Source organism: Serinus canaria, chromosome 5 (assembly GCF_022539315.1).
Source record: "Serinus canaria isolate serCan28SL12 chromosome 5, serCan2020, whole genome shotgun sequence".
In the NCBI taxonomy this organism is placed as follows: Eukaryota; Metazoa; Chordata; class Aves; order Passeriformes; family Fringillidae; genus Serinus; species Serinus canaria.
The window spans coordinates 290,004-315,887 of NC_066319.1; the positions used below are offsets into that span (position 1 = coordinate 290,004).

Below are 25,884 nucleotides of genomic sequence, written 5' to 3' on the forward strand. Positions count from 1 at the left end.
GTTTACACATTTAGTTATCCCTAAAATGCTGAATGGTGCCAGAGCCTCCTGCCCTCTGCTCCTGGATGTGCCTGCCAAAGGTCATGTTACCATCTCCAGAGCATTGTTTTAATTCTTAGGGCTGAGGGACATCCATCCAAGCCAAGCCAGGACAAGATGGGGATTTACAGCTTAAAACTAGGATGAACAATTATCATGGTTTAGAGACAAGTTTAGGAGAAAAACACCCTGGAATAAGTGAATAAATGCTGAAGAAATGCTAGATATTGAATTGTCAGACCTTACCCCCTGCATACACAGACACAGTAGAAAAAAAACCAAAGTGCCAGGGAAAGAGGCAACATGGTGGGGAGAAAAAAAATGGTGCTGGCCCCTGTCTCAAGGGGAAAAGAAACCAAAACATTCCTGCTGCAGCTTGGGCAAAAGAGAGATGGGAACCTGTGGAACTGCTAGTGTTGGTCCCCTCTTAATAGCTGTCTCAGTTTTGAGACAAATTTCAGGAGAAAATGCCCTGGAATGAGTGCTTCATCTAAAGAGAAAGAGCTTCAATAACTCTCTGTTCCAGATTGCAAGGCAAGATGTATTCTATTACCATCTGTAAGGCAGTTGTCTGGTGTCAAGTGGGCAATTCTCTTTAACTCTCTCCTTGAGTGATCACAATCACTCCTCCCTGGCAGGGGACATCTGCTGATAACAGGCTATTGAATGTCACTGCATGGCTGATAAGAACTATAACATCCCATTGTGAAATGCTCCACCCAGAAGGAGGAGCCAAGCATTGCTACCCAGATATAATCTGGACATTCTGAAACACAAGGACACTTTCTCCACTGGATTCCCCAGAGGAACAGCAGCTGCTTCTACTTCCACAGATCGGCAGAGGAAGAATAAACCCTTTTCTACAGGACTCCCTTGCTCCAACAGAACCACACCTGACACCTCAGGAGGGCTGCAGCCACTTTTCCAACTGGACTACTACCAACAGACACCAGAAGTTTATGTCCAAAAAAGAGACAGAAGAATCATTTCTGGCTTTATTCCAATAAAGAGAGAGGCCATGGAGCATTCCCCTGAGATCTCTCAAATTTTTGGAGGACACTGCCTCCTTTTTATCCCAATTTCCTGACTGCATTTCCCTGTTCTCTTTCCCCATTTGCTGAGGTCCTTGAGAGGTACAGACTTCCCAGAACACCTGATCCCAAAGATTTCCTTCCAATGTATAACCCTCCCTTTTAGTTTTTAATTCTGACAGAATTTAAAGGTTTTTCTTCCCCATTGTTTCTTTCATCTCTCAATGTCTAATTTCATTTATCAGCAAACCAAAAGTTTATTTGTAAGCAAATATCTTTTTCTATTCATTAATCAGTAGAATCCTTCCCATTGTTTCTTTTATCTCCCAGGGCTGGTTTTATCTACTAGCAGACCCACAGCTTGTTTGTAAAGACAAATCTGCTATTCCTCTCACTAGCAAAGCAAAAACCCCCCAAAACCCCAGAGCACACAGCACAAGACACCCCAGAGTGAGGCTGTGGAGGAGCCCCAGGGCTCCCTTCTGCCCAAGACCCAGCTCAACCCAACAGCAACCATCCCTGGGCATGGGGCAGGGAACACAAAACCTCCCTAGGACAGCAGCCAATTCCTGCACTTGTGAGTTCCACCTAAACAGAGCCTGAATATTTGCAGACACATCAAAATTTAGAATGAATCCGACAGTTCATCTTCACCACACAGACTTAACACATGGGATATAATTTCTTGTATTTCATGTGCATATCCAGAGAGAAAATACAGCCAGATCCTTTGACAGACACTGAACTACTCTCCTCAGCTGCTTTTAATTTCTGGAACCTCTTTAGATGTGCAGATTAGCTCCTTTGTAAATATTTTAGCCAGTCACAAATATTCAGCAATAGAAAGAACAGTAAGGTCATATTTTTGCTTCCCATAGCAGTTGAGCCTTCCCACAACCTATTATGAAATACTTTGCAAAAATCAAGCCTCTAACAATGTAATTAAATATAAACTGTCTTTCTGCTTTTATTAGATTAAAATTTACAGATTAGGATTTAACTAACTGGTGAAAGTAACATTTTGCAGGGTTTAGAAGTTGCCTCCTTAATCTGAAGAAACTTGGAGAAGTTTTTTAAAGCGCATACACCAACACAAAAGTTTATAGGTAATATCTACAGGAAGCATACTACTTCCCTGAAATAGGAATCCAAAGGAAGCCTCTTGTATTTGTGGGGTTCCCAGACAAAGGGAGGAATGATGAACCTGACTCCATGTTCTTAGAAGGCTAATTTATTATTTTAAGATACTATATTACATTAAAGAATACTAAACTAAACTATACTAAAAAATAGAAAAAGGATGCTTACAGAAGGCTAAAAAGATAATAATGAAAACTTGTGACTCTTTCCAGAGCCTTGACGCAGCTTGACCATAATTGGCCAAAGAGTCAAAACAATTCACATGAAACCAATGAAACAATCACCTGTTGATAAACAATCTCCAAACCACATTCCAAAGCAGCAAAACAGGAGAAGCAAATGAAATAATTATTGTTTTCATTTTTCTCTGAGGCTTCTCAGCTTCCAGAAGAAGAATCCTGAGCAAAGGGATTTTTCAGAAAATATGAATGTGACAGAAGCCCACAGCAGTATGGGCTGTATGTGTAGTTAAGACCATACCAAACCAGCTGATGTCTCAGAACTGACTGCACATTAATTGTTGTACCTTACACTGGCCTCATGACATAAAGAGAAAAGTCCTTTTATTCCCCTGCCTTCCTGTACCCTGCCAGTGCTATCAAGGCCTACCTGGAAGAGGAGAAACAGGAGATAAAATATTATTGCAGGATTCAGAAGAACTCCAGGAGAGAAGGTCTGGAAAGTATGAGGTGTCCCAAAGATGAACCATTTGCATCCCAAAGCACGTGAGGAGAATGAGCTTCCAGCAATAAGAGAACCTAGAGATGTATCAGGGCCCAGAATTCAACTAAACAAAAGAAAAATCACATTCATTGCTATCATAATTTTCATCTAAACAGAATAGATTGAAAATCTCTTTAGAGCCAAACTGCTTGCCATTTGCCTAATGCACTGATTTGGTGATATTTTCTTTTAATTATTTGCTTCACAATCTTTTTATTACTTAAATCAATTTGAACAATTCCATATTGTAAGAAACTAAGGCTAATGGGAACAGTAACATTATTTTCTACTGAGTCAATAACTGGACAAACATCACAGACCTTTAATTGATGATAGTATTGTTTTGTCTGACAGATTTGTTTTCAGATCCAAAAGTGCCCATCCCTTCTTAAAAAGCAAAATTATGCTATAGGGTACAATTATATATTACAAGGAATGTACATTTTAGCTACCTAAATGCAGAGAAGGTTCTCAAATGCAGGGGTGGGGGAACAGGAGGTTTGCCAATTATGATTTCAGAAACATTGAAGAACCCAGTTATGTCACGTCTCCAGCTCTTTTCCAAGACTGAGTTTACCAAGGATCACACCATGTCCAGGATATTACAGAGCACTAAGACATCTAGTGAGGGAAAAATATACTGCAAGTAGAGTCACTGAACGTTATGTAAACTAAGCAGAGTTGGTTCAGTTATGAGATGTAGGCTGTCTGTGGGATCCCTGCTGCAGGTCAGTTATTGCCTCATGGTTTTTCACTGTACATTTTAAGTTCTTACAGCTCTCGGGGAAAGAAATGATTGCACCAAAACCCACCTGGTGCAGGATCTCCCTGCAGTGCTCTGGGCTTTTATCAGGTCCTTGTTTTAGTAAAGAGCTCGAGTCACACCAGCTCAGAGAATCATGTCACTGCTTTTGCCAATGTGCAGGTGTGGCAGTGAGTCCTACCTATGAAACACACACCTGGCACACTTAGCACTGCAGACCCTGTGTATTTAAATTACAATTCAGAAACTGGCATGAATCCCGTGGCACAGGATACCTAAACCCTCCTTTCTAATGGAAACACAAGCTTTCCACAACTTTGCTGTCATAAAGTATAACAAAAACCTGGAATGACTTAATTCAATAAAAAGGTCAAACTAATTATTTTCTCTATGGCAAACACATAACAAAAAAATTTGCCATTATCAGCTTCAAATACATCAGAAGTGCTTCTTTGGGCTCACAAAATAAAGAACATTATTTCAGAGCAGATCCCTTCATGTTCTGCCAGGAAAATGTGTGTGGAAAATAACGAAGGAAAAATGCAACACCAACACACGAATAATACTTGAGAAACAGAAATGTATTCCTGCAAACTGAAGCTGAAATGATCAAATGATCACACCAAAAAATTGGAGGGTAAAAAGAAACTGTTTAAGGTATTGTAACAGGTTCACTCTAAGTTGCAAGGTTTGGAAATTATAAGAAACGTTCAAACAACTTGAAATTGAAAATTTAGGTCAGATTCCCCAATTTATGTAATTTCTTTATCAATTTCTCTCTTTTCAAATAGTATTCACTTTTGTACACAATAAATAGCATATACAGTTTATACACCACATTTATATCTCTTTCCCTATCCTTCACTAAGAAAAATATATTCTTTACAATAGGAGGATAGTACAATTATTTACTTTTTACTTCAACAGCTTCAGGGGAAAAAATAGGTATTTTCCCTGTCTGCTGACATATAGGCAGACCTTGCACTACCCAATGGCTGGATGTTTTACTGGGCAGACATTCTTGGATTAGGACTCTGCTTAGGTTTTAATTACTTATGTTTGACCTGGCATTTTCAGATTTCTTGGTACTTAAACTTTGTTTTTTGTGACGCTGTGAGAAAATTTTGGATTGAAAAGCATACGAATCCCATAAATCTTGAGTTCAGAATGACTTCAGTTATCTAAGAGAGTTTTTTGCCTCCCAGTGATTAGGATTCCATCATTAGTTTTTTTTACATACCAAATTACTTTTTTACAAATCTCTTGTATTACAATCCAGCCAGAAACTCTTCAGCGAGAATGTCTCAGAAATTTCTAAACATTTCACTAGTTGCAACACATCTGTATTTAAAAAGGTGTTTGCACAGCTTCTGGAAAGCAGGAGAAAACAGTTACGTAAGCTAGGAGCATTAGTGAGTTACAGGCCTAGTGACAGTGAACACAAAATCAAAGCTTATATACTGGATATTCCGCTCTCAGGAAAGAACATATTTTAAAGTACATTAATCAGATTTCATCCAGAGTGTTCTAGTTTTTTCACATACCACAATCTCCAATACTGCAATATCATTACTACTCTGCACTCCAAAAATTTATGCATATCCTCAACTCCCTACCTCACCATTGTCACAACTGCACAGGCTCCAGAAGTCTCCTACAGGCCTCTTCACCAAAATCATCTTCCAGACAATTTGCAGGGAGTTTAATTTAACAGAGTAAAATTTTGGGAATATTATTTTTTTGCTTTTGTTTGTTTTGTTGAAGCAGGCAATGATGTTGGGGACTGTCACTGTCATGTTTTCTGGAAAAATCCATTCGCCAGGATTTCTTCTCCAGGGAAGCTGAGAAGCCTCAGAGAAAAATTAAAACAATAATTATCTGATTGCTTCTCCTGTGTTTTGCTGCTTTGGAATGTGGTTGGAGATTGTTTATCCAGCATGTGAATTGTTTTAACTTAATGGCCAATCACAGCCAGCTGTGTTAGGACTCTGGAGAGTCACAAGTTTTTAATTATTATCTTGTTAAGCCTTCTGTCTGTATCCTTTCTCTATCCTTTAGTACAGTTTTAGTATAGCATTCTTTAATATCATATAATACCATAAAATAAATTAGCCTTCTAAGAACATGGAGTGAGATTCATCATTTCCTTCCTGCCGTGGGGGACTCTGAAAATACCACAAGGGACCAGATGCACAACCCACACTGACCATTGCTCTGTGACCCCTTTTGGTCCTGCTCAAGTGACACTGGAAACCCCCCCAAAGACTGAAGATACTCATGCTCCTGGTGACTCTCTGTCCTACCCAAAACCTACACAGCCACATAGACAAAATTTTTCTTTCGAACTTCTGAGACCTGCTTCTCAGTTTTCTCCATCTGACTGAGGGTTAAATTACCTGTGAGACAACTGAACAACTGAAATCTGACAGACAGGGGCAACTTATGTCTGGGAGGAACTGGAACCCAAACAAATAGAAATTAAATTTGTATTGGCCAGTGGCATTGCTTACCAAAAAGCACAACATGCATTAGTTGAATCTCAGTTGATTGCTGGAACATTAGTTTGCAAATCACAACTATAAACTTCTCTGAGTTTCACAGCAGCTTTAGATTTTGTTCTTTGCTTGTTTTTACTCAAAGTGGGATTCAATCCAGGATTGTAAGGAAAGAATACCACAGGTAAGGCTCAGAATGAAGCTGTGACAGTGACTATGACAGACACAGCTTATCTTAAGACACAGCAGCTGCTAGAGAAGCCATAGGCTGCAGAGGCACAGGTGGGACACATGGCTCTGTGAAGCTGCAGACCCCACACCGCAATGCCTCCAGAAGAGCAGTGGCACACCCTGGAAAATCCACACACCTCTGGAATTATCTGCCTTTCCCAAAGAGCACTGCTGCACCCTGAGCATGCCAGTCTGTACTCACAGATACACAAGCACATAGAGGGAGCAGTTTACAAGGTAGGGGGCTGAAGTTAAGTGAGATAAAAGCCAACCCAAGTAACTTTAATTTTCCCTTTGCCTCCAATTACTTGAGAAAAATTTTAGGAAAGGCTTATCAGATTACACTACTGAGCAACTTCTCAAAAATCTACCCCCTTAGACACAGGTAATAAGTTTATTTCTCAGGTAATAAACTTATTACCTGAGAAAAAAACAGCCTTTAAAAGCACTCTTGAAAGTACAGAGCACTGCAACCAGTGATATTACAAATCAAGGTACATTTGAAATCTATGGCAGGCTCTCATCCCTTCCCGCCCTCCTCCAGCAACAGGGAGAACTCCAGAAAGCTGCATTACAAACTCTGCCTCAAGCTGCTGTGAGTCAAGCTTTCACATTAGATTGGTTGAGCTGCTGTTGTTTTTTGTCTTACGGTTTTTGCTTTCGATTCCCCTAAAAAAACTACTGAAGGAATTTCGAGTGGATTTAAAGTGCAGAAAAGTTATCTACAAGTTATCTTTTGTAACTGGGAAAGGAAAGGAAAACTTTAAGTAAGTAATAACATTTCTGTACATAGCATTTATTTGTGTGGTATTGCACACACATAATTAGTTATAATTTACTTCACTGCCAGGTTTTTCTGGGGCTTTGTTTTTAAAAGGGCAATCACTTCAGGCTTTTAATGTTAGTTCCAGACATTGTTTGAACTTGGTTTATGCTCTACCAGTAAGTTCTTAGTATATTATTTTTAAAAGTTCCCATTTCCAATTGGATTTAGTTGCCTAACAGAGCATGCCTTTAATCATAATCAACAACAACAACATGGCAGCAAAGTAAGAAACAAAATTAAATCAAAGTCATGGAAAACACATGATCTGGTTCCTACATAATACTTAATTGCATTTGCTCGAGATACTGCCTTCCGCAGAGATGTGTCACTGGAACAGTCAAGCACTCCTTCACATGCCAGCCACTACCAAAAAGCCAGATTGCTTCAGACAATTGAAACAATTGTCTGAAAACAATGGAAATCAATGGAAAACAAAGAAATCTCCCCTCACTCAGCTGTGCAGGGCAACCCAGCCTCCTACACCCTGGAAAAGCACACGTCTTTGCAACTGGCAGGCCAAAGGGCCATTTATGAAAGCTGGCACCTTTCAGAGATGCCATAACTTTGACAGAGAGAAGTGACTTCACATGTCCTTGATCTAGCAAAGATTCAGATATAGAACTCCTGAATTTTAAATCAAGTTCTTTGATATCATTACAAGGCAGCATTTTTCACCCATTATATTTTGTCTCAATGTTAATTAAAGAGCATACTGTGTAATTCTATGAACAATACACACCTAGACAAGAATTCTCTTTTGAGAACATGATTCAAAAGCTCATGATAATTCAATTTACTTTCCTTTTGTGTTAAGAAACTGAAGTAACACCAAAACTTGGCCAAATGTTTTTCATACATTTAAAAATACACACATATATTAAGACAATGAGAGAAGTATGTATGAAAATTTTATGTAAATAAAAAAGTAATTTCATATATGTTTCTACTCATGAAAAAGTGCCAAGATAAAACAGAACAAAAATGCTTCATAGTATTTGCAGAAAGGAGAAAACAAACCAATCCCCAGACAGGCTTTGTAGATCATATCACTGGCTCATGAGGTGTGTCTTTTGCTTCCCAGTGATTTGGTCTAGAAAGTCTAGACTGTAAATCCTTCTTGTACAGGACTTACATAAAATTTACAACTGAATACATGCAAAACTAAAAGCAAACAGCAGCACAGTATTGCAATACTTGTGAAGTCCAAACGCCAATTAAATATTTCTCTTCCCAGCCAGCCTCTTTGTGGAGCACACAGGAAACACAAGCAGTGCATAAATACGAGTTACCATCCAGACATCCATGTCGTGACAACCAGCTGTGTGCAGCAAAAGCTTAACTCAGATACCAAGGGACACAGTTGTAAAAACAATCAGGGTTTTAGCACCAGTATAGGATCATCATTTTCATTAGCATCATCATTTTCCCACCTCAGGTATTTCCACTGAAATATCACTTCCCTGAAATATCATTCAAATCCAACCTAAAACTTCCCACAGAGTGACAAAGACTAAAAATATTGTCCACTCAGCATTTAACACATAATTTTAAAAAAAATCATAAATATGATTTAAAAGATTTTTCACAGACCTTCTGGAAAAAAAAAAAAAAAACCCAGAACAGTATCTCTCAATAGCCACCTTGCTATTTCCATTCATTTCATCCATGGTACTCAGATGAGAGAATAAATTACCTCAAGCTGTTTAACTCTTCTGCAGAAAGTATTTTATTTTGCATGTATAAGTAAAAGTTTGCGGATCAGAAACTGAAACTCACATATCTTATTTTCTAGGCGACTGGCTCTGGAACTGCTGTTACCTCTAAGCTATTTTATAAAAAACGCAACCATTGTAAGAGGAATGTCAAAAGTTTCAAGAGGAGAGAGGTTAAATTCTCTAAATCTATTGACAAGGACAGTAAATGAACAACAAATCACTGGTCCAACTTAACTAGGCATGAAGCAAATGAACATTTTAAATGACTGTACCAACCATTTAAAATGCTTTATAAGATGATTATGCTTTAAAAGTCTCAAAGGCTTAAAGCTAAGTGGCAATGACACTTTTAAATAGTTTTAAAAGGCACAAAGCTGAAGCTTATTGTCCTTACTCCTGTTTAAGCATTTTAATCCTGAAATCTTACACCTCTGAAGCAGTCTTAGAAGACTCTAACAATTTTATGTCAGAGAAACACCACCTGAAATAACAAAAAAAGGAGATTTTTTTTTCAAAGATCTGTTTGTGTTGGAATCTTGTGAAACATGATCAGCACATCCACTTCACTCAGGAAATTATATAAAATATTTTCAATTTTTAAAGCTGTTTAGCTTAACATGGAAGCAAAAATAGTTCTCTGGTCAGCATTTAAGCATGGACTGTACAAATATATCAATAATAACATCAGCCTAAACACCCAGTTAAGAAAAAAATAGAGAAGAATAGCAGCAGCAGCATCTAAATCCTAGAGTTTATTCAAATTACATTTTCTGTAACATCTTTTATTAGTAGCTGATTGAACCAGTATGAAAATACATTCCTTGCTAAATTCATTTGGATTATATTACCCACTTTCCCTGCACCAAGAATGCTGGTAGTTTTCCCTCCCATTTTCCTTCCTGAGAAGTAGAATAATTTGGATATGAAACAGAACTAAGGTCTGAAAGCCATGTGAGTTTGTAGGTACAAGGAAGTTCCACAGAGGTCATGTCAGCTGCAACTGGCTGGAACGTTACAAACAAGAACCAGCCAGAAACTTCAGTGTTCATCTCTGGATCAGTGCAGCAGCTTTGGCACTAAACATATATTAATAAATATCCCTGTCCAGATTCTGCTGCTGAGGGCACCTCAAGCTACTGCCATGCACATTTGGCTTGGGACACCTCTGACAAACTCTGCATACATAGAGTGGCATAGGAGAAAGTGCTGGATGGGCACAATAACTCACTTCTCCCAGTGCAAGACTGCATAACTTTGATATGGTGTGAAATAAACAATGCAGCAGAGGCATCATATTGTGCCCAGCCACAGCTGCAGCCTCACCTGCCATCCATCCACCTTTCGTTTCCTGCATCCTGGCAAGGAAATTGCTTTTGCAATTTTGTTATCAACATCCTTCTAGCCAAAAAAACAAGGCACAGCAGTGTGAGATTGCTGTGGGGAAATGAACTCCAGCTCAGCCAGACCCCCCACATATCCTACAGATCTGCCACTGCCTCCCTCAGTGCACTGTGAGCTGTGCTCAGCCTGGCACGGATATCCTAACAGAGAGAAATCCCTTCTGAGCAGTGGAAATCAAACCATTGCTATCAGCCCTTTAAACTAGGTCCTCCAGTGTCATTATTTTATCTTTTAACATCTGAGAAAGAACGATGTAAATTATCTGCCACAACAGCATAAAATTATAGCCTTCTGTGGCACACAATCTGAAATTATGCTACAAGGCCAGCCCATTTTATTGTGTAGTTGATACCTCCCTGGAAAAAATCCAAACATTATTTCTCTTCTTTAACAAAATCATTGTGTGGATTGAATTTGGGCCAGTATGTGCATTCAACAGCTATCTTGCCTTAACCTTTTGCTGTAATTTAGTTAGGACAGAACTGTCTTTTAAATAAATGCCATGTCTACCATCCCCCTAGAGGGTCCTTGCAAGAGAAATAGCAAATATGGTACAAGTATCCCTTGTGCAGGCTCCACTGACTCTGGAATGTGTCCTGACCTTGATTCACTCCCCAAACTCACATTTCCTAACATCAAAATCCTCATACTTACACATCTAGAATACTGACAATATCAACAGCCGTACAAGTTTATAAAGTAACACACAAGAATAACAGAATTACAGAATTCCATGGACAATCACAAAACTTCATAAACACTCAAGAATAACAGAATTCCATCCACAGCTGTACAACTTCATAAAGTAACACATAAGATGGAATCTACATGTTCCCATCCTAAGAACTACAATTCACATGCACAGTACACAAGATTTTACCAGCAAACACACAGCACTGAACAACAGAGCCACTCTGTCTCTATCTCCTAATGCTGCTCTAACTTCTCTTGTTCCTTTCACAGTTTTTGTTGCATTAGATGGTGTGAAGTTATTTCCCATGGTGTTCCCAGCAGCTCACCTGTACCCCAGGTACCAAATCCACTCTGGTCCATCAAGCAGCGTCCCCCCACTGCTCTCAAGGCTACGCTGGGCTGCATTTGCACCTCGCCCAACAGCAAAACCCCAAATCATGCTGGGGTCACCATTATATGGGAACCACAGTGGAGCCACCACCAACACCAAAGGCTTTGAGCATCGGCTTACAACTTTTATGCCCTCCTGTTGATGCCCTGCAGCTGTGTGCCCTCTGCTCCCTGTGTAATTGCTCAGCACCCCTAGGCACTCCATGGCTCCTTACCTTCCATAGCATTCACCTGTCCTAAACAGCTGCACCCACTGCTCCCAATCACCACAAAATCTGCGCCTACAACAACATAATGACAAAGATGGACACTGAGTTCTACATCCTGAAGATAATGTGCAGACTTCTGTGTGCTCCTACTTACCAGAAACATTGTTTGATGTTCCATGTGTTTTACAGGTGCCAGACTTCTAAATGCATACAGTAAAATTAAGACTTTGTGAAAGTCTAAATGCAAACACAAACCAAATCATCTATAAGTGCAACTGTAAGGTGTTGCAGTCTTGTTAGCAATTGCCACTATCTACAAAGAACAGACACAGGCATATTGTATAAACTGATTCACTCAAAGTCACGGTACAAGTAACGTATTAAGTATAAACTTGACATGAGATAGTTTAGTATTTTTCACAACTTGCTCTGAAGAAATTAAAATATCAGGCCTAGAACGAGAATCAACAGAACACATACATTTCAGAATGTGACTTGGCGTGTTTTCTTACCGCATAAATTTTATAATGTGCACAATACTTTTTAATACTGTAACTTTTTAAGGATAACAAGGTATTTCTCAAAGTGATACAACTACAACAGGAAAAATAAATCTTCTTTATTTCTGCTTTTTGCTTTTCACCATTAATAACAGAATTGTTGAGACTGGAGTGGACCTTTAGAAATTATCTAGTCCAACTCTGTTCAAAAGAAGGCCAACTGGAGGTGGTTTCTCAGGGCTATGTCCAGTCAAGTTTTGAGTATATCCAAGAATGGAAACCTACAACATCCCTGGGCAATTTGTTCCAGCATTCAATGACTCTTCCTGTTAACATTTTTGCCCCATGTTTAAATGGAATTTCCTGTACTTCGATTTCCACTCCCTGCCTCTTCTCTCACTGGGCACTACTGAGGAGGGTCTGCTCTCTCTCTCCGCTAGGTATTTACAGACATTACTGAACTTTCTCTCCTTCATGCTGACCAATCACACCTCTTTAAGTTTCTGTCTGTCAGATGCTGCAATCCTTTAATCATCTTTGTGGCCCTTCACTGAGCTTGCTCCAGAACATGTCACTTTTCCTGCCCAGGAATGGGCCCAGCACTCCAAGGGTGGTCTCGCATAGTTATGGTCCAAGGGTCAGACTCTTCCCTTTGTGGGCAGTGCTATTCCTCCGCAGCCCAGGAGGCTGCTGGCTGCACTGGCCAAATCCATCAGCTCAGGTGACTGAGGTGAGGCTGACTGCTAGCCGGCAGCTCTGCATCCACACCCCTCCTGAAGGCTGGCCTGACATTCACTTCCTTCTAGCTATCAGCAACCTCCCCTTATCACCAGACTTCTCAAAGATAATTGAGAGTATCCTTACAGTGACATTTGCCACTTCCTCAGCATTCTCAGGTGCACCCGACCAAATCCCACAGATTCATGCATGTCATCACTGGCCCCAAACCTCACACCCCTGACCAGCTCTCCCTGGTTTGTACATATCAGGGCCAGCAAAGAGCCTGTGCTTCCCTCAACAGCCTTCATCCATTCCTTGCAGCACTCCAGCTATCCCACTCAATCACTGTAATCCCAGTAACATGATAATCCTGGAACTGAGGCAGGCCAATTCATTCTGCATTAAGCCAAGAACTGTCTTAAAATTTGTTAGAAATTAAAACAAAACAAAACAAAACAATTTGTTACAAATTAAATTTATCTTTAAAATAACATAGTTAATACTGTTGCCCAAAATAATAATTACATATACAAAAGAACTCTTTCAACAACAAGAGAGGACAGGAAGAAACAACCCTGTGCATTTTACTGGCATTGAGGTACAGTCCCATTACATTTAATCTTTTTCTTAAACTAAAATGTAATATAGAAAAAACACTAAAAGCTTGATTGGTCAACTAGCAGTAAACACAAAACCTGCTCAGAAAAAAAAAGGGGGGGGAAGAAAAAAAGGAAAAAAAAAAGGCACAAAGCAATCTGCACTGGACATATAACTACACAGAAATTCACATTCATGGCCCGATTTGGTCAAGGTTGTAAGAACAGTTTTTCTGGACTACAACTTCTTTCTGCACAAAGATCCAATACAAGGGTTACTCCTGGGCTTAGAAACCACCACTGGTAAAATTGCACGTGGCTGACAAGATGCAGGTCTCTGACTCCTCTTCCTGGTGAGAACTGTGTCTTCCTTTGAATGAGGCACATGTACTGGCTTCCAAGGAATGGGGTTACAATATGCTGGAGCTGGATACAGATTTCTATCAGCGCTCCCTAGAACATTTAAAAATACACATAACTAAGAAGGAATATTTACACTACAAGCTTGCCAGTGCAAGCAGTTACAATAATTATACAACACAACATAATCTTCAGAGAAAGACAGCACAGGCACATCACATCAAAGAGACTCAAAATGATAACCAGTCCACCTTTTTACTTTTTAAACAGTAACTGGTATATTCTTCACTTCTACTTAAATAATATGCAGGTTGAATGCTCAGTCTTTTGTGTTCTTAAAAACTGTAAATGTCTACGAATTGGCTACTTTGTTTTACCCAACCACATGATGGATGGATACACTTCAAAGTTTGTAATACATTACAATGAATTACAAAAGTGAGTAAACAAATATTCTTCAAAACTCATTGAAATAAATGATTGCAGCTGTCAGTATGTTAAGCAGGTCCAACGAACACAGAAGGCAATGTATATCACTATTTACAAATAAATGTAAGCAGAAGAGTAAAGACTGTTCACCTGCTTTATACCTGTCTCAAACATTCAGAGATCAGAATTTTGGTCTCAGAACTATTTCTGCTGCAAAGTCAAATAGAAGTAATTATTTTAGTTGCACAGAAAAATAAGATGTTTTCAAGCCAAGGAGGTGCAATGAGGTGAAAAGCAAAATTTTAGCTCAGAACACAGGCTGATGCCCCTGTCACCTTTTTCAGACAGGACTTCTAATAGTTCTTGTGTCTCAAAAACCCCACCTCTTTTCTAAGGGGGATTCAGGTGTGTTGACACACACCTTCTGTAACACAAAAACTAACTTGACAATGACATAACTAATTTGCTTCACAGCACCCAGGACTTTGCTGTAGTGATTCCTATGTCTGGTAAGAAAAATCAGACAAAATCATCCTTTGGTATGCCACACAATTATCTCAAATAATGTCATTTTCCTCCCAAATAATAAAAAAGAAAGGCTAAGAAAAATACACAAAAGGTCTTAATCTGTTTCTCTGACTGATAGCATAGTCAAAGTAACCATTTCTATGTGCCAAATATTAGATGAGTCTAGATAGTATTATATGAGTGTCTTGAACAGCCTTCATTTTACACTAAAATACTAGAAGGAAGGAACCACAGACCTAAGCCACTCCCTATTTGTGTACTGTATGTACGAACCTGTAGACCTTCCATGTGGGTAACCATAACCATTTAAAGCAGGTTGTGGCTTATTTCTAGCATTTTGCAGCCATTCCTTAAAGATTTTCTCTGATCTTGTTCTTTTCTCCTGTAGCTCAGCCTCCCGTTCTTTTTCTTTTTCCTAGAATTAAAAAAATAAAAGGTACTCCTAGACAAAGTTCTGTACAATATACACAAAATAGTAAATAATTTTTTGCAGATTTCCAGACTGCTGAATACAATTCAAATATTTCTTCAAATACAAGCACCTTTTCCTAATAATGGAAAAGATGCATTTTTATTTAAGACTGAAAAAAAAACCCCAACCTCCACGTCAATCCAGTGTTTCCCTAAAAAAAAATCAAAGGCTAATAACAAAAATACATTAATATGCATCTTACTTTGCTGACCACACAACAGTGTCTTTAATGCACTAGCACTGTAACTCTTCAAAGATTTTTCTTCATGTACAACACTGCCATTTGATGTCCATATATTCAATGTAAGATTTGAATATATCAAATCTGAATCTGCAATAAATTGCAGATTAAGTAACTCCATTTAAATAAATTATGAGTTCATTAACACCTTCTCTTTTTTCTTCTTTTCTGCCTCTTCAGCTCTCTTCTTCTCTAACCATTCTTTATACTTCATGTCAGCCTTTTCTTTTAACTGCATTTTTTCCAGTTCCCTTGTGGCTTTTTCTGCTATTTCTTTGCTCAGCTTTCGTTTCCTTTCTCTTCTTTCCTATGCAAAACATATCAAAGAAAGAGAACACAAATTTTTTAGTATATTTCAATGAGCAATTCTTTTGAGAAACACAGTAAATTTTATTACATAATTACAAAGAAAATTATCATAAACATGAAAAAATATGTGACACTGTAAGCTCTTTGAAGTCAGAACCTATTCATTGCTAGATTCCAGGTATGACAGGCATACAAACTTGTCCAAAAAATGACTATAAAAATTTTACTTTCAGATCTCCTCAGGTTTACTGCTCTGTTTTGTTTATTTTGAGATTTCTTAAACACTTTAGACATGTCTCAATATTTCTGGGAATGAAATACATTTCAATTCTCAACAATGGTGTGTTAGCTTGTCAGTGAATCTAGAGCAAACTACAGTTCCAAATGCAAGTCAGGTAAACTGCACCCTTCTACTGAAATAGGCAGATTGTTCAGAGCACTTCAGCATAAACTAAACAGTAAAATTTCACATAAAAATAGAGTTCATTATTTTGTGGTATTCTCTTAAGTATTTTAAGTATTTTATACCCCTTAGTTTATCCACATAGGGACAACTTCAATAAATCAGTCCACACATTCCTCCTGTTCAAATTATGAAAGGGAAAATGAGAAAACACATTCTAGGGTAGGCAAAATGGTAACTTGAGGGTGAAGTGAAATTGCTGCCTGTATGATTTGGAAGACAGAACACACCAGTGGTGTCATTCACTTCTACGTCTTTGCAGTGTGTGTGTGTATATCCAACAAGAGTGTTCTGAGGACCTTTCTCTAAGCAAACAACCACACATCCACTAGCCTTTGCCTGATCTGGAGAGGGAGGTATTTTCATTTGAAGAGTGACAATAGCTCTCAATTATGTTCCTTGTAACCTTTTTGAAGTGTCTGGAATCTACTGATTGATTCTATTTCTGCCTAACTCACTTAGCTCTGAAGCAACTGCATCCATGCGCAGAGGCAAAAATCTACCAGACAAGCTGGGCACATGACTTGGAAGAGAGGCACAAGACTAAAGACCAGTTTCCTCTAAACAGAAAAGAGCTGTTGAAAAAATATGTTGTTTTTCTTTTAAGAAATCTACTTCTGCACTTCCCTGCACACTCCTCTTGAACAAAGGAGATGGATAACTTAGCAGAAACTCATCCTGACTCAGAATTATTACAGCTGGCAGTATGAATATAAATGCCTAGACCTACAGCTGCAAACTATAACAAATAAATGAAATATGGGAAAAAGACATTCTCAAGAAAACCAGAAATGCATTCCCATTTTACCATTATGTATTACCATTTTTCCCGTTAGAAGAACAAAGAGGCAGTAATCTAGAGCTTTCCCCAGGTGTCCCTTCACCACCTTTTTCCCAGGTTTACTGCACTTACAGAAACTCCAATTATGCATAATGAAGCAGAAGCCATTATACTGCAGTGGGGACCAGCACAACTCCCTCAGTCTGGTCTGAACAGGATGGTCTAAACTTGCTGGGCCAGTGCTTGTGCCCCCACACCAAAACCACCAGCAATCCAATAGAGCAGCACAGAGAATAAAAACCTCAGCCTATGTTGCTCTGCAGCACACTGACCTGGTTTCTGTCAGCAAAGAAGCCAGCTCACAGAATTACTGGAGTTAGTGTGTCCTCTTCTGTTTGCCAGCAGCAGTAGCATTACTACAGCTGTAACATCAGCAGCTGTACTGGGCACTGTGGGATTTTCCCCCCACCCACCTCCTGTTACAAGCCAGGCCTTAGCAGATCTATTTACCATAATCTCCAAGGGGGATGGCTGCTTCTCCTAAAATCTTAAGGGTACTTTCAGTAGTATTGCTCTGGCATACTCTTGTCAAATATTCTTATGTGACAACAAAGACTTTGTTGTGGTCACAATTTCACAGAACAATTGCAACTAGTGTTTTAGCTCTATCTTCCTCTTGATTTTTCGTTGTTTGGTGGGTTTTTTTTCCATTTCACTTCTAATACATTCTAGCAATTATCAGCTTAATCCGTTTTGTGGTGTAGGGAAAATGGTCAAATATTAATGTGGTGGTGTTCACCAGGGGTCCCAGGATGAGGGAAGAGACAAGAATCTTGACTCCATGTTTCAGAAGACTGATTTATTATTTTATTATATATATTATATTAAAACTATACTTAAAGAATAGAAGAAAGCATTTCATCAGAAGGCTAGCAAGGAAAGGAATGGAATGATAATAGAGTCTTGTGACTGACCAGACAGTCTGAGACAGCTGGACTGTGATTGGCCATTAATTAAAAACAACCACGAGACCAATCAAAGCTGCACCTGTTGCATTCCACAGCAGTAGATAATTATTGTTTACATTTTGTTCCTGAGGCCTCTCATCTTCTCAGGAGAAAAAATCCTGGCAAAGAGATTTTTCAGAAAATATCATGACTACATATTAATACATTCCAATTTATATTACAATGTATATTCTGAAATGTAAAACTACAAATTATAAAACAATTGGTCTCATTAAAACGACTTCGCAACAGAGAAGCTTGTACATGTGATAAAACAATTTACAATCAAGACTAATGAAAAAAACCATTTCATTCTGAGATCTAAAAAAAGTTGAGATTCAGAAATGTTTCTATGCCAATGAAGCATGGAAACAAGATCTTTCCTAACATGAAACAAACGATTCCATATTTTAAAATATTGCAAAGAAAAAACAATGTATTTTTGGTAAATTATTTAAACATCACCTTCCTGAAAATAAACCAAATAACCAATTATCTAGGCTTTCTCTCCTTCTTTACCTACAATTAATCTCAATCGCTTTTATTCAGAGCTGTTTCTCTGTCTCTTCATTATTAAATACTCCCTAAATGCACCAAAAACTCCAGTTTTGAGACAATGGTTGTATAGGAAACATAAAAAGCATTAATGCAGATGAGAGATATCTGTGAAATCAGTGAGTTAAACTACGGGAGAAGGTGGCTTACAACGATTTTGCACATTTTGTTTTTGGCTGACTTACCTCTGATGTACATGAAAGTTACAAAACTAAGGATCATCCAAAACTACAGTCTTTAGTTAAGGGTCTTATTGTATAAAAGACATGAAAATAAATATAGGAGAAAACTGAAAAAAAACCGAAGGGCTACTTCCATACCTAGGGGAATGGTTCCATAATGGAAGACCATTATAGGCAGAGAGTAGATTAAAAATCTTTCTAAATACTATAAAAGAAAGGCAGGGAAGCTTCTTAACTTATGTGTCTTAAATCACAATACTTAGATGAGTTTAGGAACTGTCTAGGCTGACCCAAAGTTAAATTAGGTCCTATGTAAACAATAACATGCCATACACACTAAAGCCACAACTATTGCTAAGTTTTATTTCCAGTGAGACATCCTGAAGACAGGGGGACTCCCTGCAGAACTGCAGACTTTACACTGCCTAGAAATTTTTTGCAGACAAATCAGAAATGCTTCCTCTTTCTCTCACAATCAGAACATATTTTCCTCCATAAAGTTAGCATAGACCACATTCCCAGCTTCAGTAACCTGTTCCATGTCAAACTTCTGCCCCCCTGACCCTGATTGTTCCAACTTTTTTCCCGTCCTCATTCTAAATGCTACCCATGTCCATATTAAAGTCCATGTTCTTCACTCCTTCTTTTCCTTTCCTTCCACGTTTATGTGAAGGAAGAAATTACTTGTTTATGCTTGGTGTTGTTTAGATTGTGTTTTAAAAATTCTCTTTGATCTTGTGTTCAAAACAGTCACAATTGATTCACTAATCCCCCAGTAAATTTACATACACTACTATATGGTTGTGGGTATTACCTAAATTAAGGTATTGATTGTAAAACATCCAAATACTCACTGCAAGAAAGGCTTGTTCTCCTGCCACCCTGGCCAAGGACATGATCAAGGAGAAAGGATACAAATCTACCCTGAAGGTTCAGTGCTCTGTGTGTGATTCCATCAGGTCTCAGAACCCACTGAAGCCTGGCTCAGGTGAGTCCTTGGAAATCCCCCAGCCCACACAAATCACTTGTCCCACAAAGCTGTGATGGTGACTCTGCCCACAGCATGTGTCTTACTGAGTCACTGCTAACTACTAACTTCTCCAGAAAATCAGACCTACATGCATGTGGTGAATGTTCAAAGGATTTTAAAATTTGAAGAAATGTCCCACTTCCTTCCTGACAGAAGGCAGAAACAATAAATCATTTTCCATGCAGGGGAAAAAAACCCTAATTGCTTTTGAAACAGAAGCACTATATCCCCAGCTAGAAGAAAACAACTACAATGTGTATTTCTGTATTTTCACATTAGTGAGTAACTGAGAGGCTGGAAAGTGCAGAGGTGCTTTCTGTTCAGCATTTTCTATGTAGACTGTCACTGAGTGGAAGTATTTCTAGAAACTAATGATGTGATTGATAATTTTAAGATACTTCTCAAAGCAATCCTTTCCATCTTATGATCTGCAGAATGTGTTGTTTTTCTTTTCACAGGTAAGTGTTCTACTTCACAGCTGTTTGCTGACATCTTAGCTAGCATATTCTAGCATCACTTAATGCTGACTGATGGCAAAATATAGGAAAAGCCCACATTGCCAACATCAGAACACACATCCTAATTTACTTGTTTATCCTCATAATAATTGTGGACATCAACCACTTCTAGCAGTCTTGGAAATCTGGGTTGCTCAAACAACTGTAATTATTTTTTCAACTTTGCCCTAAAACACAACTCAGTGACCAGGCCTAGCCCACACCAATACTTCTTTAATCTCTCTAGAATTTCCATGTGAAAATAACAAGAGGCTAGAAAGGAGATCAGCAACAGTCTGAGCTGCAGGTGGCTCTTGACAAGCTGGTTTATACCAATTTACTGCTCAAGTTCACAGAGTCAGGGCAAACCCCACTGCAAGTCTGGAAACTGGAGAACTGCTGCATCTTTCTCCCAAACCGTGTTCATTTCATGTGGGGACTCAATGTATGTGAAAAGCATAAAGTTTCAGTGTCCTTGTTCCTAGAACACTCTTGGAACCTTCAGAAGAATGTGGATTCCATGAATGCTGCTGAAATACACGAGCACTTATTCACTTGTCACACTGAATTCCTCTTCCAAAACTCTGTCTAAAACTCATTCTAACACTCAAATTGAGAAATTCATTCTACTTACAGAAATCTAAAGGTAATTATGATTCAGGTAAAACCTAAAATTATAACCACAGCATCAGTCATGCATGATACTATAGAAAAATTCCATGTAAAGACTTTTCAGGTCCAGAGAGCAAAAGACCCACAATATGTGGGGAAAAAAATTCCTTAATAAATTAAGCCCAGACTCAGAAAAAAAAAATAGATATGTAAAGACACACTTAGGTATGTAAACAGAAAATTTTCATTCTTAAATGCAGTTGGTTTTCATGACTGGAAAGCATTTCTACTAGACGCTTCCCCCACAAACACACTTCTTGAAAGGGTTCAGTCTTAAACAAGTGGACATCTTAGCATCTCTTTCAAGTCTAAACTGTCAGCAAAAACCATAGTACATCAGGCTCTCCATTAGCAACCAGAGCTTTGACTCAACAACAGTTCAGCTGTAAGAACATTAACCTAGACAGGGAAGATCTGGATTTCATCACATTTCTGCCAGAGGAGATTCCAATAAACATGTCCCCAAGCTGCAGGCTGGCATGACAGGATTCTCCACCCCTTCTATGGGAGTGCTACCATTCCTCACAAAATCATTAACAACCCATTGGATCAAAGAAAGAGAGCATGAGCAAGCATAGCTTTTGAACTTGAAAGCCATGCTCGAGCTGTGGAACAATCTGCGCTCTGTATTAACCATGCTGAGATAAAACACATATTAAACAAAAAGCCCTTGATGTAAGAGTCGGCACCTAGGTGTCCCTTCTGAAGGAACCAGTGCACCAAGAAAGGGAAGCCTGCTTCAAGAACACTGTCATTCATTACTGCACACTGTGTTGGTTCTAGGCTTTCATATACTCCTTAATGCTTTTTGCTTCTCATACAGACCATCAGCCAACAGCATAGTAAATGCGAAGAGCAAAATCTTCAAGGTAAAAACATTTCAACAGAACTTTTCCATACTGAACCTAGCTTCTATTAAAAATATTTTTTTCAGTAAGTAAAGGGAACTTATTGAAAAGAACAATAAAAACTGTTGAACATCCAAATTCCATTTTTAATGCCTGCTTGGTAATATTTACTTTTACAGAAAAAAAAAAATTAAAAATTGTTGCCTAATCCTCTATTCAACAATGCAGGAAGTATTAGAAATGCTACAGTCAATTTTAGATTGGCATTAGAATAATTGGGTTTTCCAATGGAAAATTCTAACTTCATTACTTGTGCTCTTACAACTTTGCTTGGTATCACATTATTACAGAATAAAGAATTACATGCAAAGACTCAATATAGGGATGACAACAAAATGAGTTTCAGAATTACAGTTATTTTGGAATGCAAGTTTCCTCCTTGGGGATTTCCATCACTGCTGCAAACACATGCACAACACATGTAGTGGGTTTTGGTTCGGATGGAGTTAATTTTCTTCATAGCAGCTCCTGCTGTGCTATGTTTGGATTTGTGAACAAAACAGTGTTTGTGATAACAAGTTATCCCTAAGCAGTGCTTACAAAGCTACAAGATCTTTTCTGCCTCTCTCCCCGTAGCACCAGGGTACAGTGGGGGGTTCATGAGGAGCTGGGAGGGTGCACAGCCAGAACTGACACCCACCAACCCAAGGGAAACCCTAGACCATCCTGCTCAGCAAGAAAAGCTGGGGGAACGGGGGGGGATCTCAGCTGCCTCCTGGGGCTAACCCACAACAAAAATAATGTAAATATTCATATGCACACACATGTATATATATTAACTGGATACTCCAGATATTTCTAAGTTCATGCACTACTGACATTGTAAAAATGAAGCAGCTTTGCAGAGCCAGTAAAGGTGGATTAAATATGATTTGGAGATACTACATTAGATTGCAGAAGGTAGAGTGCACTGCATCAGAGTTGATTTTTTTAATATGCAATCAAAAAGCTGTTGTCTTTAGGCCTGAGCTTTAATCCTAATATTTTATTCAGCATTAATTCCTAAGAGGTTCTGACTGTGATGAGAATGATAAAGAATTAAATTGTCATGGCTCTCCACAGTTTATGCATTCACAATGCATTTCTCAAAAGCTTTTCATGTTTTGATTCAAAATCAGCAATTCCACAATTACAGGTACCTTACTAAAATGATCATTTCCACAGCTGATGATAGGAATGAAAGAAACTTCACATGAGAAGTTCAGTAAAACAGGAAATAAACATCAAACTTACTTGCTCAGCATTTATAACCACAGCCACTTCATTTTTATCAATAAATCTAACAGAAACTCAGAAATAAACATTTTAGTTACATAAAAAATCATGTTATGTTCATTTTCCTGTTGGAATCAGAAGCATGCTTAGCATTATTTTAGAGTTAAAATATTTGAATTGATACTTGCTAAAAAGGCAACAGACAATTTACTGTCTGCCCACAAATGGCTCAACTTTAAGAGGGAGACAAAGTAAGACTACTTTTGTCCAGGAGGCATCCAGTACCTTGCTGAAAATTGTAAATGCATTATTAGGTCCAAGATAGTGCCTAAAAATTGGTTTTATAAAGCTTTTAAATCCTAGCGAGCTGAAAATTTTTGCCATGAACAAATATTTGTATAAACATATTTCATGGCTCATATTTCAAAATATTACTTCTACTTCATTTACCACCTTTACGAACCACAAAACAAATTACATAGAAGAATGCTAAATAGATAGGATTCCTTTACTTTCAAAAATAGTTTCTGTAAAATTATTAGAAGCATGAGAAAACTGTAACAGCATATAACTTTTAATCTACATTAATAATAAAACCAGTAGTGGACAAAAACAGGGTTCAAGCTTTGCTTCCTAACCTCACCCTAAAGAATCATATTCAACAGTTAGAGAGAGCATCACAACTAAAACTGCCATGCAAGTATACTGGCTTGACATACAAAAACCAGAACTGTTTTATGCATATACAAACATTTTACCTCTGACACAAACATCTCTCACATTCCCAGCACCAAGACTGTTCCAGAAGTGTCTCCTGGTGCTGGATGCCCAAGATGAAGGAAGAAGTTTGATGGGTGCTCACTGTACCTTCCTTTATCACTGCAGTACAGAGCAACGGGAAAGGACACAGACTTGAGGGGATTACAGGTGAGGTCCCTAACGTACTGCCTCTTTCAAATAAAGCACTTTCTGCTCTCTGCACACAGGGCTCAGAACCAATAACTCAGCTTGAAAAGGTGAGTGCTTAATACAAATTTCACTGAAAAATACTGCAAGATTTGCCCCAATAAGCATCTTTGGATACTTCTATGAGTGTTTCTAAAAGGAAATATGTACACACTCCCCAACTGTCAGTGCTTGTGACTCATACCTCAACTACAGCTGAAATCCTGATGCACCTTTAAACATCTTAATTGAACATCTCACTGAATTGACTTGTTTGTCCTTCAGTCTGTATCCAAATCCACAAATAATCTTGCAGAAACTTGAAGTGGGACAGTCTACACAGCACAAATGTTAATATCCTACAGACAGCTAAGCTTTTAAATTCAGTTGATCCTTGATTTGAGTGTGGTTTATAGAAAAGACTAGCCAACAAATCATCTGATTTAAATAAAAATCAGCTGACTTTTTTCTAAACACTTGCTCTAAGGATGACCCTATGCTTCCAAAACATAATTTGATAAAGTCCAGACACAAGCATGTTTTTTCTCCTGTCCTCTGGGCTGCTGTGATTACCACAAAAAAGACCTCCTAATCCCACTGAGTTGTTAACCAGTAAAACCACGAAGTTCCAAGGAAAACCCAAATAAGTAGAAATTTATGGAAGCTGAAGGAGGTGGTAGAGGTAGGGAGGAGGAGAAAGAAGGAAAACTTCTGGTTCTGAACTTGAACTATTTTAAGAGGCAGACCAACTCCTTCAAGCCAATGAATAGCCACAGACACCCAGAATTTAATTTTCATCTAAATTTCATTTTGGAAGAGGAAAATGGAATTTTATGTGCTGAATAATAAATCTACTTTTTCCTGTGTACTTTACTTAGTAATATAAATCATAAGAAATTAACAGAGCAGGATAGGTTCTGCAGTGGGTTTCTGCCAATTACCCAATCAGCATTTAAGATTAAGATTAATTAGGTTAGATCCAAATACACATTATTCTAGTGGTTCTAGGCTGAAACTGAAGGAGTCCTAAAAATCATGAAAACAAATGTAGGAGGTCTGCCCACACAACCCAGCTAGGGCTGTTGTGATGTTTTGAGTGAATTTCCATCTGCTTTTGCTCAGAAGCAGAAGTTAATGCAGTGAGCAGCTGGTATTGCTGCAGACCATGGGACTAAGAACACATGAACTGCCAGGGCTGGACATGCCCTGGGCTCCCAAGGGCTCCCACTGTCACTGTCATATTTTCTCAAAAATCCCCTTGCCCAGGATTCTTCTCCTGGGAAGCTGAGAAGTTTCAGAGAAAAAAGGAAAACAATAATTATCTTATTTGCTTCTCCCGTGTTTTGCTGCTTTGGAATGCGGTTGGAGATTGTTTATCCAAGATGTGATTTGTTTTAACTTAATGACCAATCCCTGTCCAGCTGTGTCAGGACTCTAGAAGGAGTCACAAGTTTTTCATTGTCATTCTTTGTAGCCTTCTATCTCTGTATCCTTTCTCTGTTCTTTAGTACACTTTTAGTATAGCATTCTTTAATATAATATAGATCATTAAATGATAAATCAGCCTTCTAGAAACACAGTCAGATTCATCATTTCCTTCCTGTCACAGGGAACCCCAAAAATACCACACTCCCATTGCTGCCACCCAGGCCATGTGCCCACCTGGTATGACACAGCTGTCACACAGCCCCAAAGAGATCACCATTTTGTCTATTTCTGACCCTGGACCCAGGCACCCCCTCAAGATAACTTAAAAGCTTTTTGATCCCACACAGAAATTAATGACTGAAGGAATTCCCAATTGCTAACTCTGGGCTA

General features: G+C 38.5%; 1 protein-coding gene across 2 annotated transcripts in view; it reads right to left on the reverse strand.

Moving 5' to 3' along the window:
* Window positions 1-8,407: 8,407 nt before the first annotated feature.
* Window positions 8,408-25,884, reverse strand: part of CCDC34 (coiled-coil domain containing 34) — a 31,539-nt gene continuing 14,062 nt past the window's right edge. For both annotated transcript variants that reach the window (XM_018921955.3, XM_018921954.3), the window contains exons 4-6: window positions 15,651-15,809; window positions 15,063-15,204; window positions 8,408-13,925 (exon numbers count right to left, since the gene is read on the reverse strand). In XM_018921955.3, coding sequence (XP_018777500.3) covers window positions 13,711-13,925; window positions 15,063-15,204; window positions 15,651-15,809 — 516 coding nt within the window. In that variant the 3' untranslated portion in view covers window positions 8,408-13,710. The remainder of the gene's footprint in view (window positions 13,926-15,062; window positions 15,205-15,650; window positions 15,810-25,884) is intronic.